At 42.8% G+C, this 22,126-nt stretch overlaps 1 protein-coding gene across 1 annotated transcript in view; it reads right to left on the bottom strand.

The window, feature by feature from the left end:
• The window catches only part of CCDC187 (coiled-coil domain containing 187), a 91,802-nt gene extending 79,691 nt beyond the window's left edge, over positions 1–12,111 (bottom strand). Inside the window, exons 1-4 of the mRNA XM_043989576.1 lie at positions 11,988–12,111; positions 8,673–8,716; positions 8,004–8,104; positions 1,524–2,245 (exon numbers count right to left, since the gene is read on the bottom strand). Coding sequence (XP_043845511.1) covers positions 1,524–2,245; positions 8,004–8,104; positions 8,673–8,716; positions 11,988–12,030 — 910 coding nt within the window. The 5' untranslated portion in view covers positions 12,031–12,111. The remainder of the gene's footprint in view (positions 1–1,523; positions 2,246–8,003; positions 8,105–8,672; positions 8,717–11,987) is intronic.
• Between the last annotated feature and the right edge of the window lie 10,015 nt (positions 12,112–22,126).

Below are 22,126 nucleotides of genomic sequence, written 5' to 3'. Positions count from 1 at the left end.
TGGATAAGGCCTAGAGTCAGGAACACCTAAGTTCAAATCCAGCTTCAGACAAGTATGTGACTCTGGGACAAGTCACCTAGTCCTGTTTGTATCAGTGTCCTCATCTGTAGAATCAGCTGAAGAAGGGAATGGAAAACATTTCAATATCTTTGCCAAGAAAACCCCAAATGACTGAACAACACAGAAAGACTACCCTATGTGGAAACTATAACTCCTCTGAAGTATTCAATGCAAAAAGATCGGCCAGAAAAGTCCAAATGAGGCAGGCACCGTAGGGTAGACTCCTCACTGTGCTCACTCTTTGTGAAATGCTGACATCTTACACTACTTATCATGACCCAACCCTGCCTCCAGTCATGGTATTCCCCCCTCCCCTATGTTTTTCCTTCTGGTTCCATTTGGTCAACTTGTTTGTATAGAGCAACCACACCAAAGCAGTCACCAACCATCAAATTTTGTCTGGCACCTTCCTTACTAGGGGAATCATCATTAGGAAAAAGCTGGGGATGGTAGGAGATTTGAGAAACTCCTCCTGTGCCCAAATCTACTATTCATGCTGCTCCCTCTTTCTGGCCTTTCTTCTGAAATGCTCTCCTGATCTCAATCCTTAAAAACAAAATAACAGGGGCAGCTGGGTGGTGCAGTGGATAAAGCACCCTGGATTCAGGAGGACCCGAGTTCAAATCTGGCCTCAGACACTTGACACTTACTAGCTGTGTGACCTTGGGCAAGTCACTTAACCCTCATTTCCCCACTAAAAAAACTAAATAACAACAAAATTTTGACCTCTGTCCTACCCCTTCCCCCCACAAAAAGGATTCTTTTCTGGGCAAGGAATCCAAATGAGAAACCACGAGAGGTTCATTTCAGGTCACCACCAAGATGCCCATGTGTCCCTCCCCAGGACCCAACTACCACCTTTCCAATTCCTACTTTACCAATGCAGCCTTCCACACCAAGTCCTTTCTTCTCTCTGAACTCCCAGGCACTTGATGACTATGCCACTCATTTGGTATACCTTCTGGAATTGCCACTTACCTTTGCATGCAACTTAGTCAGAATCATCTGATCCTGGGATTCACTCTCTAAGTTCCCTGAGAACAATGATCTGTCTTTGTATTCTTCTGGGAGCCAAGCCCTCATAAAGACTTTTCAAGTGATGACAAAATGTTGACATTATCTCTGAAGGACTCTCTACCAGACTGCCTTCCGCTCCCTTCCTCATCAGGAACATAAATCTAATGCTGAAAGAGATCTCAGAGGCCATTTAGACCAATATCTTTATTTTACATGTGAAAAAAAGCAGGACTTTAACGTGACATGCCCCAAAGTTGCACAGATAGCATCTGAGGTAGAATTTGAACCCAGATCCTCTGAATGCAGAAGAAGTGTTCTCTCTACTCTACCACATGATCCCATTCTTCACTTTAAGCTCTCCCAGGTAACCCTGCCCTTCCATCACCAGCTCTTTTTCATAGTCTGTCTACCATCGTTCCTTACTTACAGCAAATAGCATTACTTACTTGGGTCTGCTGGAGTTGACAGTGCGAATCTTACTCTGTAGCCTTTTTTCTTTGGTGTAAATTTATTGGCAACTGCATGGTGAGTATCATGGGGATCTGGGCTGGAAGCTGAGACTTGGTCTGAGTGTGCTGGGTTTGAAGCACCTAACTTCAGTTTGTAGATATTTCTCTTTGGCATGTTCTTCTGGGGCAGAGTTTGAGGGCTACCAGAGTGAGCTTGGAAGGAGGCAGGAAAAATATTAGGATGTCGGTGCTTCTGTGCCTGTATTCTCTCCCTCAGCCGCTCCAGCCGAGAGTCAGGGAAAGATCTCTTTACTCCTGCCAATGGCCATCTCTGACGACCAGCAGGAGAGTCAAGAGGCTGAGGTGACCTTTCCCTCCAGGGACTACTACTCAAAGGGCTCAAGAATTGATGATAGTCTCCTGAGGGAACAGGAATAAAGACTGGCAATCTGGAAGGCCAATCATTTGCTGCACACTTTCTTTCTGGTTCAAACTGGTTGTTGAAGTCTTTCTCTTTCCTCCCTGGGCCAAAGGTCGCAGGATCCAGCTGAGTTACCTGTCCACCATAAGTCCCTACATTGCCATCTGGTTCTTCTCTGAGGGTAATTGACTCCTGAAAGACCCGGGGTGATGTCGATGTAGCTGCCATGTTGTGGTCCTCAGGAAAATGAGGCCCTCTCAGTTTGGCATGGACAGGACTAGAACTGTTCTGGTTTTCCCTTAAGAGGGAAAAGAAAACAAACACAACACACACACAAATATCAAACCAATCAGTCAAGTTAAGAAGAATCCAAACTTACTGAAGAATAACATCTATAACCAAAACTCCAAGACCTAAGGCAGGGGACTTTGACCTGATGGTCTCTTAAGACCCCTTCTATGTCTATGAATCTCTGAATTCAAGATGCCTGTGGTTTAAGACAGACTCAATGGGTTATATTCAAGATGGCACTATCTGACGAGCGATGATGACATCACATTGAACACCTTGTTTCCAGGGTACACAGGTTCAGTAGGGAAAATGGTCAGTATGTTATGCTCCTTAGGAGGAACATCATCATCATATGGGCTAAAATTTATTACAGATATTTTCTCCAAACACCACTTCAAAGTGCCTCACTCTGAGAATGATGAGAAGGACCAATTTTATTCCAATTTCACAGGTGGAGAGCATAAAGATGTTAAGTGACTCCAGCCCAATATCACATGGCAATAGTTACAATTTTAATTTTAATTTACTGACTTATAATACAAGCATTTCTATCAAGGAACTATTTCTTCATAGGAAGTAAACTGTATAGTCATGCCTCTTCTTAACCTACTCCTTCCCCTCCCTCCACATTCAGGAAAGAGAAACATAAAGTATCAAGTCAATAACTACCTTGTAAGCAGGATTTGGGGAGTCCTGACAAGTGGTTGGGGAAGCTGGGTGGTAGAGTGGATGGAATACCATACTTGGAGTCAGGAAGACTCATCTTCCTGAATCCAAATCTGGCCTCAAAGACTTACTAGCTGTGTGACCCTGGGCAAGTCACTTCACCCTATTTGCTTCAGTTTCCTCATCTGTAAAATGAGCCAGAGAAGGAAATGGCAAACCAATCTAGTATCTTTGCCAAGAAAACCCCAAATAGGGTCATGGAGAGTTGGACATGACTGAAACGACTGAACAACAAGAAGTAGTTGGGGGAAATACCCATGATGAAAGCTATTGGGCCAAGCGTCCAGGTTGAATCTGAAGTCAAACTCCCTATAATAGAGGGTGTAAAAGCACTCCAGAGGGACCATTATGTGTATGTTTATAATCCAGCATTTGGCTACTGATCCAAACACAAGCCGTGTCTCCATCCCTTAAAGCAAGTCAGTATGACACCCTGAAACCACATAGGCAGATTGGGCCTGCCAAGCCTGAGGCTGTCAAAAAGCTTTAAGTCATAACCATCTGCTCCAAGAGGGAGAATTCTAAGAGAACATTATGACAACATAACCATAATATATGGGAATGCTCCTGACCCACCATCATCATAGGAATTGGGCTCCAATAGCGGGGATGGGCCTCTCTGAGTCATCCCTTTCCCTTCTCTCTTGCCCAGATCCCCTGTGACTAAGGACCTTTTGGAAACAGATGATCAGAATGAGAGGGACAAGTCTGTGAGCATGGGATAGAGAAAAGCTCTATCAAGGTTTCAGTCAAGATCTCACTTTAATACTTGAGTTCATAAGTCTCGGAGCTTTAGGAAAAGTCAGGTCTATAGGGTCCTTTCTTAAGCAATACCAACTTCTAAAGGCCAAAGAGCACACAGATCAACAGAATAGCTAGTTTCTATATTATCCACAATTTAGATCATTCCTAGTGACAAGAAAGCTTCAGACAGGAGAAAGGTAAAGAGGTTGAATTATCCCTCTGGCTCTGTAACTGGATATACCAGACAAGTCTATTAGACTCTTTCAGAGTTCAGCTGAAGAGTTGGGGCAGGTCCTAACTGTTTGTCAGAGGTTTTCAAACTCTGGCCTAGCATTATTTCCTTTTTTTTCAGGGCAATGAGGGTTAAGTGACTTGCCCAGGGTCACACAGCTAGTAAGTGTCAAGTGTCTGAGGCTGGATTTGAACCCAGGTACTCCTGAATCCAGGGCCGGTGTTTTATTCACTGCGCTACCTAGCTGCCCCCTAGCATTATTTCCAAAGGCACTTAGGAGTCAAGAGCTGTCAGTTCTAACCTCAACTTGTGTTACTAACCCAATGATCTTAAACAAGTTATATTCTCTCTCTCTGGGTCTGTTTCCTTATCTGCAAAATGAGAGTTGGACATCACCTAGAATCAGTCTGTGATCTTATTGTATTTTTCCTCCTCCCCTTGTCCTAGTTTCTAAAACTTTATTCTTCTCTATTTACACAACAAAGTAAGTGGCAGAGCCCAAAATCAGGTCTTTTGACACCCCTCTCCCAAGTTCAATAGTTTTCTCACCATTCCAGGCTGTTATTCAATGACTAATAGTCCCAGCTTCAAAGAAAAAGCAAGGGGTCTCAGTAAGATGGCATACTGCCTCCAAGAATGCTCTGCTCCCCATCAGGTTAGATGCTTACTATTGGTGAGTGTCACATACCTCCCATGCTCAAGCTGTTTCCTAATATGCAGATTATCTCTAGGATTTACCAGCAGGTTCCAAAATAGATACATAACCTCTACGGGAAAGACTCCAGCCTCAATGCTGAGGTCCAGCTCTGCCACATCCTAAGCACCCCATGGTCTCTTGGGTACCACAAAGAGAATGATACTTTGATCTCTTGAATGGCCTGGGATGTTACTAAATGAGGTTTAAATGTATCACGGACTTCTCCTTGGGAATTTTGTTTTTAAATGACATAAACTAAAACTTCAGAGATGGTTTGGGCAGTGGGCAGAGGTTGAAGCCTGAAAAAGGCTTTTAGGGCCACAAACCATTCACTAGGGGATAAATTTCTTAAAATCATTCCCCCAGGAGATGGGAAACAGTCTAAAAGTATAAACAGACTCCAAAAGGTTGGGAAAAATCCCTGAAAGTCACTAAGTCACTAAGAAAAACCCATGTATGGTTGGGAATGTCCCTAATCTAAAAGGTAACATGAGGGAGTTAGCATAGCTTTCCTCAAGCTGGTCCTCAGAGTCCCTGGGTTGGAGAGACAGTGAGACTAACTCATATTCTCAGCCTCCCCCACATTCTTATCAGATAAATCTTAAATTCATATAAACAAAATCCAAACACTCAGAATCTAAAAACCAACCTCAGAGAACCCCAACCATGCTTTCTCTCTGTCGTTATTCCCACCATTCACCCTGTATGCCCAAGGGAAGCTTCCAACATGCAAACATGCACTTTTGGGGCAGCTAGGTGGCGCAGTGGAAAGAGCACCGGCCCTGGAGTCAGGAGTACCTGAGTTCAAATACGGCCTCAGACACTTAACACTTACTAGCTGTGTGACCCTGGGCAAGTCACTTAACCCCAATTGCCTCACTAAAAAAAACAAAAAAAAAACAAAAACATGCACTTTGACAGCTAAAACCTTTTTGGTGGAGGGATATATCCTAAGGCTTTATCCCTCCCCCAAACCTCAAAACTAGGACTAAGTTTTTACCACATTTTCACTGCAAGTCTGATCTCATAAAGGAAGGGTATATGTGTGTATGTGTGTATATCTGTGTGTGTGTGTGTGTGTGTGTGTGTGTGTGTGTGTGTATGGGGTAGGGGGAGGAGTGTCTGTATACACAGGAATGAGAGAAGTCCAGCATCAATTCCCTTGTAATAGATGGCAGCTATAGTGCTCTTTTTTTTCCATTAACAGAAAAACAGCCCAGATATTAAGCTGTCTCCACCAGACAGCTGCAGATTACGGCCTCTCCAGGAAGAAACGGCATCAATAAATACAACAGAGCAGTCACTTTAAACACTTTACTGCCAATAAAAGCAAAATTATGAAAACAAATACATAGTGAATGTGAAAATAAAACCAAATAAACAGCATCGTTGTCGTGTGAGTTATATCAAAGTGGGAGAACTTCCTAACCACCTCCTCTCCACTCTTCTCCCAAGCAGCTCCAAGGTGCAAACTACTGTGTCTGCAGATTTGCATTAACCCTGTGATGGTTTGCTGGCCTAGAGGGTTGGCTAGTAGCCAACCTAGCCAAAGAAACAAAAAACAAAAACAAAATGAACAAAAAATCCATGGCTCCTGTCCTCTCATTTGCAGCAAGGATTCAGCAAAAGCCTTTACTTTAGAACAAGACAGCTGGGCCTTTGTCGGAACAACAGCTCTAAAAGTTAGGCATTGTCCCCTTTGTTAAAATCATGCTTAGCTACAAATGTCTTTTCTTTGCCAAAGAAATGATTGAGATTTCCAAGGCAACTTACTAGAAAGAATACTAGACTGAGAATCAGGAGACCTGAGTTCTATCCCTTGTTCACCATGAAATCTCCAGCAAATGATTTTCCCCCTTTCTGTCTTCCCAGTTTCTATATCTTTCAAATGAGGAAATTAGACTAGATAAGGGGTTCTTAATCTGGTATCCATGGACCATGGATAGATTTCAGAGGCTACCATGAACTTGGATGAGAAAAAAAAATTACATTTTTATTTTCACTGATTGCTAACTGGAATTTAGTATAGCCTTCCATTATTAAGGTAACACCATTCTATGAAGAAGTCTGCCAAAGAAAGTTTTCGTCCCTGTATTCTCTCTAAGGAGATTTCCAGATCTAACATTCTATAACAACATGTTATCAAAACATCCCTGACCCACCATGTGAATGAATCTCTAGTGTAAAAATGTATGTTGGAAAGTCATCCTTCAAGCCTCGCCTAATCTCAATTATAGTATGTCCAGTTAGAGGGGATAAAGCCAACACGGATGAAAATCATATGTGCTGAGGCTATGGAACAGTTTCCACGTGGGAAGCCTATTTTTCCTTATGGAGAATCAAAACTTGACTTCATTAGTCCTGTTTCAAAAATTGAATCCAGGCAATGTGTTAACTGGCCTAGCCTTGTGAGATGCAGTGGGATATAGAAGAAAGCATTGAATTGGGAGATAATGGACATAGTTTGAATCCTAGTTATTGGGCTACTCAGGGAAATCACTACCCCTCCAGGCTTCACTTTCCCCATCTGTAAAATTCAGAGGTTGGATAAGAGGATCTCCAAAATCTCTCCCAGCTCCAAATTCTATCCATCATGATTTTGAAAGGCCAGCTGTAGATTTAACTTTGGACCAGCCAGGGCTGGAGTTAATTGAGCATCAGTTAATCACAGACCTTTGGGGTTGGCTGGTGAGATGGAGAGTGAACAATAGAAAAAAAAATATTTCTCACACCAAGCTTTGCAATTTGGTACCTCAGCATTTGAGGGGTAAGAATGCTAGCTAATTTGCTAGGTTTGGAATTAGATGGAAAACTTGTTTCCTTAGTCAGCATAAAGGGTTTAGGAGACATTGTAGGGACTTGGTTTCTTAGCTGGGATGAGTAGGTGTTATAATAAAAACTGAAACAGTTCCATGTCTTTCCCTACTGTAGAGGCAGCTAAGGTGGCACAGTGTGTTAAAACATTAGACTTGAAATCAGGAAGCTTTGAGTTCAAATCCTGTTATAAAGCCTGTTGGCTCTGTTCATCTTTGGCCTCAGTTTCCTCATCTGTAAAATGGGAATGATAATAGCATCTACCTCACTATTATAATTGCAATATAATAGTAAGGATCAAATGAGAAAATATAGTGCTTTGCAGACCTCAAAGTTCTATATAAATGCTAGCTATTATTATTACTATCTTCCCCACCAAAATCGGTTCCATAGGATCCTGAAATACCAGTCCTTCCATCTTGATGGTCCTCACCAAGACCAGCTCTCAAAGCCCTAAATATTATAAAGTGATCCTTAAGGCCAGTGACATTGAATTCCCTCTTACTTCTCTAAACATAGCCCATGGCCCAGCCCTTGCCCATCTCCACTCACCAAGAAACCAGCTTCTCTTGCCCAGCATCAAGCGATTTGTAACTCTGCCTGCTGACCCTGTGCCAGTTGGGTGTGTCCATTTCATTCTCCATCCGCTGTAGCTGTTAAAAAGCACATTTACTTTCTGGAAGGACATATGCCCCCTTTTACCAGCTGCTTCCATGGCAGGGTTGAGTAGGTGGTGGTTGCTTGTTTTTCTAAACTAGCACACAGCCTGGCTCTAATTAATGCTACTATTTATTTCTCACCGCCTCTCAGAGGAGAAAGGCAAACAGTTTGCAAGCTGAGACATGCCCACTGTCTTGGAAAGTATTCAGCAGGCTGTGAAGATAAGACAGACCCCACTGCTTTCCCATTATTTGTATTCACCCACGTGCTTGGTAATTGCCTACAAAGGACTTATCACTAAGCAGCTGAAGCTTATAATAGAGAGCTCGAAGGTCACTATAGCATCTAGCAACCACCTCCCCAGCCACCTCCCCAAGGGATGCTGCCTCAAAGCCCCTGGCCAATCAACATCCCCCAATCTGGGAAAGATCCAAATTGGCCTGATCCTCTGATTAGCTACTTCAGTGCAAACCAGCCAAGCAAAGCTCCTAAGCCTCCGTGCCAGAGAAAGACCCCAGGAGAGAGATCTAATTGCAAAATGGATCAAATAGAACAACTTACCACGTGCCTGGCTCTTTGAAGGCTGGCCCAAGCCAAGGCCACATCTGGGGAAATGACATGTAGATGCTGAGAATTCCAGAGCACATCTAATGCCCATGTACCTCAAAGCCAAGTCTCCCCTTGGGCACACTGAGTTGTGTTTTTGGAATGAATTGTGTAGCTTCTGAGGAATTCCTGGGCTGCTAAATAGCTCTTGTGGAGTTGTTGTTGTTTTTAACCTTTTAAAAACACAAATCAGTGCCTCCTTTCTTTGACCCTTCTTTTTAGCTGGATCTGATTTTTTTTCAATGTGAGACTTTTTTCAACAAGTGTATGTATCAAATGTTTCGATGGCTCAACAACTGACACAAAGATGCTGATCAAAATTCAAAGAAACTCAAGTGGAGCAAAGCAGAAGGCAGTTGCAAATGTTAGAATAATATTACTCAATAACCAAGTAATTTGGGAAGATATTTTAAAGGAAGAGGTTAGAGGGGGAAAAACAGATGGCTGCACTTAAAGGGGGTGATATAATGACTCTGTTCTCCTAGAGTAAAGAGTCACTGTAAACATAACGATTACTACTAAATGAGACACTCCAAATATTTAGCAAATGAAGTCATAAGCTACTTTGGCCATATCCAACCACTGTGCCCTCACTCTTTTTAAAAAATCTCTCTATAAATCATCCAAGAACCCTAATGTCCTGATAAGATGCTTGAATGCTTTCTGTGAGTCTGGTATTCTAAGCAAGATACTAGATAGCAAGTCCTCCTCGTTAACATTTCCAGGTCTTTCCAAGGAGTGCTTCCTTTTACTTCGACCTGAGCCCCCCCCCCCTCCCTCGAAGCATGTTAATGAAGTAGTGTCAAAACATATTCTAGTGCCAAGGAACAGAACCTGCCTCTGAACTCCAAACTCAAAGAATAGAAGTTGGAGTGATTGATATATTTTCTTCATTCCCGCCCCCCCCCCCATGCCTGGAATAATTTCTTCTGACCAGATAGATGTCCCTTATTTTCAGACCTACCACAAAGACAACCTCATCCATGATGAATCCTGTCTGTTCTGCTGAATAGGACACGGGGTAGGACACCTACCCAACTGATGGACCAACTAATCAACAAGAATAATCCTCTTAAGAAGATTCAGGATAAAGCACTGGCCCTGGATTGAGGAGGACCTCAGTTCAAATCCAGCCTCAGACATTTGAGACTTCCTAGCTGTGTGACCCTAGGCAAGTCACTTAACCCCCATTGCCCCACCAAAAGCAAAACAAAACAAAAAAAGTTCAAAGTAGGTTAGATGTTCCAGAAGAGGCATCTAACTTTTCTGTAGTGGAAGCAAAACGAAATTAGTTTCTAAGGTACATTTCAATTCTAAGGTCCTAGGATCTGAATTTTTTGTTTTGTTTTGTTTTGTTTTGTTTTGCGGGGCAGTGAGGGTCACACAGCTAGTACCTGTCAAGTGTGAGGCCAGATTTTAACTCAGGTCCTCCTGAATCCAGGGCTGGTGCTTTATCCACTGTGCCACCTAGCTGCCCCCTAGGATCTGAATTTTAAAGTTAGAAAACTACAAAATGGCCTCTCTTAACTTTCTGTAGGTACTGTATCAAAATAAAGTGCTAGCTATCCCCATAAATATGATCAAATGAATTTTTAACTCTGCCTAAAAAATCTAAAGACTCTTTCTAAGGACTCAGACACACTGTCCAGCACGCGGCACATTGTTAGAATGTAAAAACTTGAAATGTCCAATATCTAATATAAATTCGATAAGTATTTCTTTCTGCAGATTTGTTCATTTTCTCCCTTGAAAAACAACACAAGACCCCATACCTGGATGGAATTAACTGTAAGACTTGGAACTGGAAGGGGTCTTTAGAGATTGTTTAGCTCAAGGCTCTCATTTGACAGATGAAATAATTGAATCCTACTGCAGATAAATTATTTGCCCAAGGTCACAGAGCAGGTAGCCTTGGGTCTGTGGGGGCAAAGTGTTACCTGCCTGACAAGCTGCATTTATAGAGAATTCTTCCTAGCGTCTGGGAGTCTTTGTTGACTTTTCAGTGGCAAACTTCTCCTGCCTGATCAAGGAGTCTGAAGAAGCTCCATCTAATCATGGCAAGATTGGGCTGTCACACAAGGCTTGAACCCAGGATACAATAGAGTAAAGGATAAGAAACACATAAATACCACTCCTTGCCCTCAGGAATCTTTCATTTGGGTGGGTAGCATAGGGTTGAAGTATCGGCAGGAATATGCTGGTCAATGTTTAACAACTAACTGGGTTCTCCCTACCCCCCCCAAAAAATGACACAGTTTTAAGTTTAATCTGAATTATTGTTGTTTTCTCCATCTAGACTTCCTTAAGTCTAAAAAATAAACAAAACAAAAATGAAGCCCTGATTTGAAGTGTTTGCCAATTTCCAAGGTGTAAATGCTCCCACTGAAAATGGAACAACCAAGGCTGCAGCATGCCTCTGATGGAGGACTTCAAAAACTCCTTCATTTCCAACAGGACTGGGAAAATCTAGTCTTCCTTTAGCAACTTCCTTCTGTCAGGCCCTTAAGAAAAAAAGAAATTCCCATAGGCTGTTCCTGGTGCCTGGGACCCCTCCTCTTCGTGTATCTCTACCTACTGAGTCCTCCCCTCCAGGCTTAGCTCAAATGCCACCTCCTCCAGGAAGCTTTCCTCAAATGGAAGTGGGGAACCCTTGCTAACTGAAAATGAGCCCTCCTTCCTCAAATTTTCCAAGAGCATTTTGTCTGAACCTCTGCTTTGTATCCACATATATTTGGGTGCATGTTGTATGTTCCCCAGAAAAGTGTAAGCTGCTTGTCACCTGAATCTCCAGCAAGGATTGTAATGTTTGTTTGTTGAATAGAAACACTGATAGGGTGTGGGAGTGAGAAGGATCTCCCTTTGATTTGTGAGAAAGAGGGCTTCATTTCCAGAACCCCCCCCCACATAATTCCCTCTCCCCATTCCCAAAGAACTGGCACTTCTCCTCTCCCCACCCCCCACCAAAAAAAAAAAACCCTTCGCCCCCCTTCACTTTGTTCTTTGGCTTCCTGGGTCTGCAGTTCAAGTGTTGGTTACTATGAAAGGGAGGAAACATTGCTCATGGTAGAAGACTCTTCAAACAGGCAAGGCGGTGACTTGCGGGGAGGCCCTGTGTAGTGGCGTGGAGGGGGAGAAGAGAAGCACTGCTTAAGCTTTTGCAGCTTTTGGAAAGATCCTGACATGACCTGATCACCTGTGTTCAGGGAAAGTCCTCTTCCTAGTCCTGCTCTGCCCCATCCACCGCCAAGCGCCTAGGTCCAAATAACTCACCAGTCAAAAGAGCTGATGTGGGAGAAGCAGCCGACGAAGCCATCTGGGGGTTCCCCTTAGAGTCTGAGAGAGCAGTCTGAAAATACAAAGCAGCCACCGCCAACCCAGCGTCCTTCCTGGCCTGACTGTTAGTTGGGCTAGGGCTGTTGCCGGAGGAACCCAGGCATCCCCGCCCAGCTCCGCCCCCAAAGCAGCCTAAAAGGGGGGGGGTAATGGGGCGCGGTTCTCTCCATCCGGGTCCCTTTGTCTGGCTCACCTGCTTCACCTGGTGGGCGCTGCCCCAGCAGCCCCGCCCCACTCTGGAGCCTTTGTAAAAGAAAGAAAGCATCCCTTTCCACCCCCAATCCTCCTCCTTCCCCATCCCCCCTCAAAAAAAGGGGAGAGAGAGTACACTGAGACTCTTACCTGATGCCTCAGGTAGGCAGAGTTTTTCTGCCCTGATTGGATCTGGCCAGATGGATGGGAGGAGCTCAAAGAACTGGGAGGAACCTTGGAGGTCATGTTGTCAAATACCATGGCTGATGTTCGATGTATCTAAGCTCTATCCAGCAAACTGGTGCATAGAATCATAGGATTTAGACATTAAAAGGACGTGAGAGCTCGCCCAGTTTAAAACTCTCCATTTTACAGATGAGGAAACTGAGGCACAGAGATGGTGGTTGACTTTCTTGAAGTCAGCCAAGTAGTTAAGTAGCAGATCAGAATCCAATGCCAAGTTTCCCCTTCCAAATCCAGGTCTCTTCCCACTACACCATGAGTCACCCGCCTCTGATACATTAAAATCTGTCAAGGCATTAAGCAACAGGTATCTGCTCTTAAAGAAAGCTAAAGAAAAGTTCCATGCTACATTTGGAGTTGTCTTTTCTGGGCTGGCTGGTGTTCTGCTTATAATGTCCCCTTTGTAATAAGAAGGTGCTTCTGTACTCCTCAGTGGATCTTCCACACAAGAGAAACACAATCATCACCCTGAACGTGAAGGAGAATGGGGAGGCAGGATCCCAAGTCATCCTCCGTTTCCTAGCTGAGCTATCAGGTAATATCGGCAACATCTCACAGCCAAACTACCGTGACAAAAGACTGATTGATAGCCAACTCAGTGTAGCCGGGAGTTACTTATATTTCACTGCTGCAGACCATACAAGGAAAAAATCTTTTTCCATAGCAGGGATGGACTGAGAGAACAGGAAGAGGCTAAAGGACTAGTGGTTATGGTGAGAGAAGTTTCACTGAGAATGAATTGGAGGAAAGGTAAAACTCTGACTAGGGAATTTACTGGGTGAAGGTTTTCATTGAGATAAATTGTTTCTAATCTTACATTTAAGATTTTTTTATCCCCTGAACACTTCCTTCTCAGGGTTGGAACTCCTTTTGTGAAAGTGCTTGACTAGGAAAATTTCTGCCATTCCTCATCCAGAATGACATTCGAAAGAGAAATTATAACCTTCCTGCTCTCTGTGTAAAAGATGTCAGTCCAGTACAATGGAAAATATGTCGGATTTGGAGGCAGATCTGGGTTTGAATCCTAAATGTCATTTGCTATCTATATGACCCTAAGAAAGTCATTGAGCACTCTGAGCCTCAGTTTCCTTATCTATACAATGTTGGTCAACAAGCATTTATTAACAATTGTGTCAGGCAGTGTGCTTAGAACTGATGATAGAAAGAAGTGTCTTTCTAATGGGAGAGACAATATACATATAGCATAGGTGAAAGGTCATCTGAGAGTGGAAGGCATTATTACCTTTTGGAAGGTAGGAGTTTATTTGAGTCCTGAAGGAAACCAAAAGACAGAAGTGAGGAAAGGGAGCATCCTAGGTATGAGGGGTAGCCAATGAAAAGGCACAGACACAGGAGATGAAGTGTCATATTTGAGGAACAGCAAGTCCATCGGCATAGCTGGATTGCAGAATGTGTAGGAAGAGTAGTCAGAAGACCAGAAAGGTAGGAAGAGGCCAGCTGTAAAGATTTGAACTAAAAGTCATCAGATTCATTGAGGCTTCCCAAGAATCCACAGGACGAACATCATTCTAAGTGAGATCCAAGTGTGAAGGATGTGGCACAGTGGATAAAGCACTGGCCCTGGATTCAGGAGTACCTGAGTTCAAATCCCATCTCAGACACTTGGCACTTACCAGCTGTGTGACCCTGGGCAAGTCACTTAACCCCCATTGCCCCGCAAAAAATAAGCCTGGACAAGGCTTAACACAGTTGGTAAAGGATAATGGCTTGGGTAATGACTCAGACAAAGCCAACGTCCAAAAAGTCAGGCCCCTCAAAAATTTCCAGGCTGTTAGTACTATCATTTTCCATCTCTTCCTCTCTCCATTTCTCCTACTTTTCCCTTCACTCCTCCCTCACCTTGTTCTTGGGAATATAAAAACAAACAGAACATTGAAGAATTAAGCCAGTAGGGCTGACTCTAAATGCATTCATTCATGGTCTGTCTCTGACCAAAAGGTTCTGTCCCTGGTCCTGAATGACTCTACTCTGGGTCTGGGATGCTGACCATAAAAAGGAAGCAGTTAAGTGCCTTTAGGATCAATCTATTCTCCTGAGAAGCTGTGAAGGATCTGGTTGAAGAAGGAGTCTCTGGTTAATAGTAACTGCTTTATTTCTGCTTAGAACATCCCTGAATGTGATGGGTTATTTGCCTTTATCTGACTTGAATCACTTAGGATACAACTTCTATGCTAGTTTTAGCGAGGACAAAGTAATATTCCCCATCCCTCAAGGAGCAGGGCTTCCTTTCTGAAAGTAGGTACTATCTCTGTGAGATATTTCCTTATTCGAACTGTACAATCCCAGGGTTTTGATTTGTTCCTTATCAGTCCTGGATTCTTGCTCTCTGCATCTTCCCCTTCAAAGTTGAGAAGTATCCCTGACTTTGTTCTGTTGAATGGGGGTTAGAAACAGGGATCCAGAAAACACTTGAACATGAGTGACTGTAGTATGTTAGGAATGGGGGGGGGGTATATGCTGGCTGTGGCCACAGATGAATATGGGGGGAAGTAATGATCAGAAACTCACACATTTAGAGCCAAAAGGGACCCTGATCTTATCTAATCTGACCCCTTTTTTATAGAAGAGGAAACTGAGGCCCAAAGATATTAAGTGACTTGCTCAAAGCCATGTGACAAACAAATGTGGGGAAGGAGAAGGAGGAAAAGGTGCCTTCAGCAGTCTTAGCCACAGATGAGTGGGATAGAAGGAGGAAGAAGTTGAAGAGGCTTGGCCAGATAAAGGAGGAAGATAGAGGAGATGAAGAAGAGGCCATGGCCAGAGATGAATGTGGGTGGGAGAAGAAGAGAAAGAGACCTGGGCTACAGATGAATATGGGCAGATTAGGAGTATGATGAAGTGGGGTATAGAGGTTGGATAGAAGGAGAAAGAATTGGTGAATGAGGCCTCCCTGGCTACAGGTTGATGTTTGTACCAAGATTGTAGAAAATCTAGCTATGACAGACATTTTAGGCTATGTCCCTCAATTGAGCCAGAATCCTTTTCCATACACCTGTGTCCCCTGGGCAGCAACTGGACAATTGCAACCTGTAGGTGGGTGGTCAACATTTATAAAACCAAAGCTATCCCCTAATTGGGACTAGAACCAAGGAAAGAGAAGAGAAGAGGGCCTTATAAGGCTTTTGCTACAAAGTTTTGCATAAAATTGACTTGAAATATATATATACACACACATACACATATATGTATATACACACATACATATATACATAAACACATAAATATGCATAGATTTATCTATATGAACATACAAATATACATATATGTATATATAAAATACCCCAAAGGGTTTTAAAAAGGGGAGAAAAGACCCATATATGCAAAAATATTTATAGCAGAATTTTTGTTATAGTAAAGAACTGGAATAAAACAGTATCTATCAAGTGGGGACTGGCTGAACACACTTTGGCACATGAATATAATAGAATGTTATCATGACATTAGATATTATAAAAAAGATGGTTTGGGAGGAACCTGGGAAGATTTTTATAAACTGATGCAGAACAAAGTAAGTGGAGCCATAACAATTTATAAAGGCATAATATTATAAAGAAAAACAATTTAGAAACACCTAAGAGTGAATGCAATGGAATGTTACTGTGCTATAAGAAATTATAAATATGATGAGTAGAGGGAAAAATGCAAAGTCTTATATTTACTAATACAAAGTAATGTAAACAGAACCAAGAAAACAATACACAAAATTAAAGACTTAAGAACACTGATCAAGGCAATAACCAACCATGACTCCAAAGGACTAATGAAGAATCCTCCTAATAGAGAGGTGATGGACTTGAGGCATACATTGAAACATACATCTTTGCACATAGCAAATGTGTAGATTTGTTATTTGACTCTGCTTATTTGTTTAAAAGATTGTTGTTGGGGGCAGCTAAGTGGCGCAGTGGATAGAGCACGGGCCCTGGATTCAGGAGGACTTGAGTTCAAATCCAGCCTCAGCCACTTGACACTTACTAGCTGTGTGCCCCTGGGCAAGTCACTTAACTCCAATTGCCTCACCAAAAAAAAAAAAAAAAGATTGTGGTTTTCTTTTTGTATGGGGAGGCATGAGTGATTGGGTAACCAAAAGAAAGAAAGAGTCATTGAAGCAATTTCATTTAGTTCACAGAAGTAAACCGAAGCAAGTTCAGAAGGCAACAAGAAAGTATGACAGCTTTGAAAGTAATATGTTGGGGGCAGCTAGGTGGCACAGTGGATAGAGCACTGGCCCTGGAGTCAGGAGTACCTGAGTTCAAATCCAGCCTCAGACACTTGACACTTACTAGCTGTGTGGCCCTGGGCAAGTCACTTAGTCCCAATTGCCTCACTAAAAAAAAAAAATAATAATGTGTTGCATTATTACACACTTGTTTGTTCTGTTCTTTAGAGATGAACATATTCTTTTTATGGTGTTCATTAAATCTAGAAGTTTTGTTGGTGGTTTGTTTGTTTGTTTGTTTGTTTGTTTGTTTTTGGTGAGGCAATGAGGGTTGAGTGATTTGCCCAGGGTAACATAGCTAGTAAAGTGTCAAGTGTCTGAGGCCAGATTTGAACTCAGGTCCTCCTGAATCCAGGGTTAGTGCTTTATCCACTGTGCCACCTAGCTGCCCCCTAAATCTAGAATTTTTAAAAAGCTTAAATACATATTTTAGCAGAATGGGTTTGGTGGAAACACAAATGGTTAGAGGAGTGTTTTTTCTAAGAAAGGAAAAAACCCTGGCAATTTCCTTGTTAGCCATGTATTTGTCAAGAACCAGGGTCATGAAGCATTTAGCATTGCTCGTTTTTCTAACATAATGTGAAATGGTTGAGGGGAATATATGTGAATGACCCTGTCCAGAGACAATTTCACCAGGGAGGCGTGGAGTAGGGAGAAGGTAGCAGTAGACTTCTGAGTAATGCCATAATAAACCATGATTCCAGAGGAATGAGGATGTAGCATTTAACCCACCTCCTGCTAGAGGTGATTGACTCAAGATATAAAACAAGACATACATTTTTAGACATGGCGAATGCGGGACTTCATTTTGCTTGTCTATGATAGTCTATCTTCTATGCTTATTTCAAAGCTGTTGTTTTTCTTGTCTTTTTTCAAACTGTGTGTGGGGGAGATGAAAGATGGGAGAGAAAGAAAGTAGATTTTTGTTAAGTAAAAAAAACATTAAAAAGAGAAAAAAAGTAGTGGATTTCCAAAGAAACAAGAATGTTAGGAAGGAAATCATGCCCCAGGAAAGGGTCTGGGCCCTTGTAATTGTACAGAGGACCACTATAGGGAAAAGGGGTTCTGCCCCAATGCTGGTGGCCTGATCAAAATCCTTATTGTTTCACCCTTGGTGTGATTTTTGTTAAATATTCTCTTATTTCCCTACTTATCTTAGATTTCAACTCCCTATTAGCCATTTTAATTCTGTCCTTTCCAGTTCAGAGGTCATTCTCCTTTGTAAGGAAAACAGAAACAAAATAGGAATTGAACAACTTGGTCTTCTCTAAAGCATACATTATCATCCTCCCATGGCCACCCCAAGCAGTGATCCTATACCTTCTCTGATTTTCTTTTCCCTATTACATCTTATTCTAAAAATAAGCAAACCTTTTCTGTTGTCCATAGAATAACTGGAAGCTAGTGAGAAAAGTCTAGCTTTAGTAGTCCTGACATTATCCTTGTACAACCAGGTCACTTTAATTTTGTCACTGGCCCTTGTTTTAATTTTCTATGTTTATATACTACTAAAGATTCATGTTTTCACATCTTTTTAAAAAACCAGAGTTGGTCAATGAGCTCCCTAGCGTCCACATCACTCTCTTAGATTCTCTTTCCCTCTTCACCAGACTTGTTTCCCTATGTCTTCAGAATTTCATTCTTGAGAGCTCCCTATACCCCGATGGATTTCTTTTGTTGAATTGTAGGTCACAGGATCCTACCTCTCCTTTCTTCTACCACCTTGATACCTGGCTAGAGAAGCAGCATATTGGTGTGACTAGGGTGCTGGACTTAGAGTCAGGAAGATCTGTGTTTGGGCCCTGCCTCTCCCACATGCTATCTGTGTAGTTCTGGACAACGGTCTCTGAGCCTCGATTTCCTCATCTGGAAAATGGGGAACTTGGTCTCTATGGTATCCAAGGTCCCTCCCAGCTCTAAATCTGTGCTCTCCCCAAACCTAGAGTGTCTGTCAAAGTATGAGCAGATTTCCTCTCCTTTGTTACAAATTCCAATATGGAATGGTCACTCCATGTTAGTAAATGTTTAGTATATGTTTAGTAAATATTTGAATGACTGGCTTTTCTTGTGATGCTGCTTATATTGGCCTGCTGCCTTTCCAGCAGTGGTCTCATCAGAGTTGGAAGGCAGGGGTGGGGTGAGTGTGGACAAGTGAAAGTAAGTCTCATAACATGGAGTGGTGTGTGTGTGTGTGTGTGTGTGTGTGTGTGTGTGTGTGTGTGTGTGTGTGTGTTGGAGGGGTTGCTTGGGGACTATGATCAATCTCAGAAAACAAACCAGGCTGGAAACATGGGGCAGTGAGTGCCAGCAGGAGATTTTTCCTCTCTCTCCAGATAATTACTCATAGTCCAGGAATGAAACAGGAATCTAGGGCCCACAGTCCTATAATGAGAGCCAAACTCACAACCTTGTAGAATTTTAGAGAAAGAGGCCAGATGATCCTATATGCCTTACCTGCACCTTGCTTCCAGTCGGTTCGAGGGAGATCATTTCCCAGGGACAAGAGGTCCAGAAATAGAAGGAAAGGAGACTATAAAAGAAAGATTGGGCATAGATTTGGCAAGACACTAGCTTTACACTATAATTCTAGGACATGATAGCTAGTAGACTATTCTATATTACCTCTGTCTTTAAGGTACCAAAGCAGAACCATAACTAACCTGGAGCCATGGGGGCACTATGCCACTATACAGTATGGGGAGGGAGGGACTTCTCCCTAAATGTGTGCCTTTCCAAATGTCAGCACCCTGAGGGAAGATGTGTGTGTGTTTCCCTTCCTTACAAAGCTATTAGTCACCTACCTATCCTGAAGGTTCATTTACCATCATGCTTTGCTTCCTGGCCAAGTGCCACAACAGACTAGCTAAAATCTTAGGACCTCAGGTTTTCCTTCTTGGTCAGAATTCAAGGGGAGAATGGCAAGAGAAAACGAGGGCTTGTTAACAGTAGTAGTAACGGAGATAAGGTAAGTGAGCAAGGCAAGGGAGGCTCGATCATGAGTTCAAGGGTTAAGACCAGGTAGTGTCCATAGTTTGTTTTGGGGGGGGAGGGCGGGGCAATGAGGGTTAAGTGACTTGCCCAGGGTCACACAACTAGTATGTGTCAAGTGTCTAAGGCTGGATTTGAACTCAGGTCCTCCTGAATCCAGGGCCTGTGCTTTATCCACTGCACCACCTAGCTGTCCCCATGGCCATAGTTCTTGATATGATTTACCTTGATCCCTAATTGAGGTCAGAAATGGAAATTAATTTGGATAATGTCTCCAGCTAAGCACCACAGTTAAGGGTGGAGGTAAGGGCAGTAAGAAACCATACTAGTGCCAGCACTGACAAGCTTAGTGGTGGGTAAGTCAGAAAGAAAGAAGGAACTGGAACAAAAAACTTTTCTCTTGGTTCTAAGTTACCAGTTTGAGAGAAATGCACGGGAATATGGTGGCAAAGTGTATAGAGTCAGAAACATGGCTGGCCTGGGCCTGTCACCAAAATAGAAGTCCCAGAGGGAACTCATCGATGAGAACCATCTCTTCTGTGCCTCAAGGGAGAAGTTAATCTTCGCTTCTCCCATATCCTTTCTCAATCTCCTTACTCAGTAAAGGCCCTGTAGCTCCTACCTAAGTGTTTCTCTGCTGGAAGAATTTGCATAGGAGCCACTAGGTGGCGCAGTGGATAAAGCACCAGCCCTGGATTCAGAAGGACCTGAATTCAAATCCGACCTCAGACACTTGACACTAGCTGTGTGACCCTGGGCAAGTCACTTAACCCTCATTGCCCCACAAATTTAAAAAATTTTTAAAAAAAGAATTTGCATCTAAAACCACAGGTCCTGAGAGTGAGGATGAACTAAGTCTGGGTCATGAGACATTTACCCTGTGATGTTCCCTTTGTCTTCTGCTTCCTTTTTCAGAAGGGATAGAATTGCGAGTCATGGAAAGACTAGACCAGGAGATTTCAGGCAAAATAATCTTCCTAGAATCAAAGAAGGCCTGGAGTCCAGATATTAGATCCCAGAGTCATCATAGACCCAATGAGATGGCTCAGGCTAAATTTCTGCATTTTTGGATTTGTTTCCTGGGGAAGTGAATGGGGAAACCTGGTCAGAGATATTAGTATCATATGCAATTACAGATTCCTGGTCAGGAATAGAGTACATCTAACAAGGATTAATAAAAATGTATTTGTCTAGAGTTTCTTAAATCTAATTAAAGGATTCTAAAACTGAAAAGGAAGGGATGGGGAGAAAAGTACCTACATAGATGCACAAAACTAGGTATCATGGAAAGTAACTACAATGAAGAAAGAAGATGGAAATAGAGAAACCCAGAAATTTATAGGAGACAAAATCCAAGGAAGGAGCCAGCGATATGATCCATGGCCTCAGATGTCTATGTGTAAATGTATTATGAGCAACAAGAAAGATGAACTAGATACCCTAAAGCAAGGAAGCATTGATGGAATGATACCCATAACTAGAATATAGGTTTAGATAGATATACTTTATTCAAATGGAGTATGATAGATAGATAGATGGATGGATGATAGATGTGGGATTTAAGTAGAGGAAGTAGCCTTGTATTTTAAGGGGATAGGGTGGGGCAGCTAGGTGGTGGAGTGGATAAAGCACCGGCCCTGGATTCAGGAGGACCTGAGTTCAAATACAACCTCAGACACTTGACACTTACTAGCTGTGTGACCATGGGCAAGTCACTTAACCCTCATTGCCCTGCACAAAAGAAAAAAAAGAGGATAAGGTGGGGTAGAGACAAGATGACAGATTATTAGGAAGCAGTGAGGTGATCTCCTTTCCACAAACTCCTCCAAACAGATATGGAAAATGCACCAGACCACAGATTGGTGAGAGTAGTAAGAGTCCTTGGGTAGGGAGGGCTTGGGTTATGTATGGGGAAGGGAGAGAAGACAGGACCAGAAGTGGTATGACTGAGACCCCAGGCTAGGCCCAGAGCAGGGTCCCACTTCCAGCATCTAGCACAGGCTGCAGAGAATAACCAGTGAAGGAATCCTTGAACAAAGGGGAATAGTCTACACTTCTGCCATTTTGAACCAACAGAGTTTACCAGCTAGGTGACAGTGGCTGAGTCCAGTAACATACCACTCTTACTGAAACCCAAACCTTGGTCAGAAACTTGCAGAGCTTAGACCAAGGAAGCATCAATCAGACTTTCCCTGGATCAGGTAAGTCGGGAAATACTGAAAGCTTGAAGATCCCCAGCTGGTCCTGGAGAGCCTGAAATAAAACAACCATCAATACTCCAAGAAAATGGCAATAAGACCATTCCAGACCTTCCCTCCAGAGGTGTGGCAGAGCCCAGTCCTAATATCAAGTCCAAAGTCAGGATTTGAAAGCTGGGAGAATGAGCAAACAAAAAAAGAACCCCACCATAATG

Source organism: Dromiciops gliroides, chromosome 2 (genome assembly GCF_019393635.1).
Source record: "Dromiciops gliroides isolate mDroGli1 chromosome 2, mDroGli1.pri, whole genome shotgun sequence".
In the NCBI taxonomy this organism is placed as follows: Eukaryota; Metazoa; Chordata; class Mammalia; order Microbiotheria; family Microbiotheriidae; genus Dromiciops; species Dromiciops gliroides.
The sequence above is the reverse complement of the archived record's forward strand: the minus strand, read 5'-3'. Positions and strand labels throughout refer to the sequence as shown.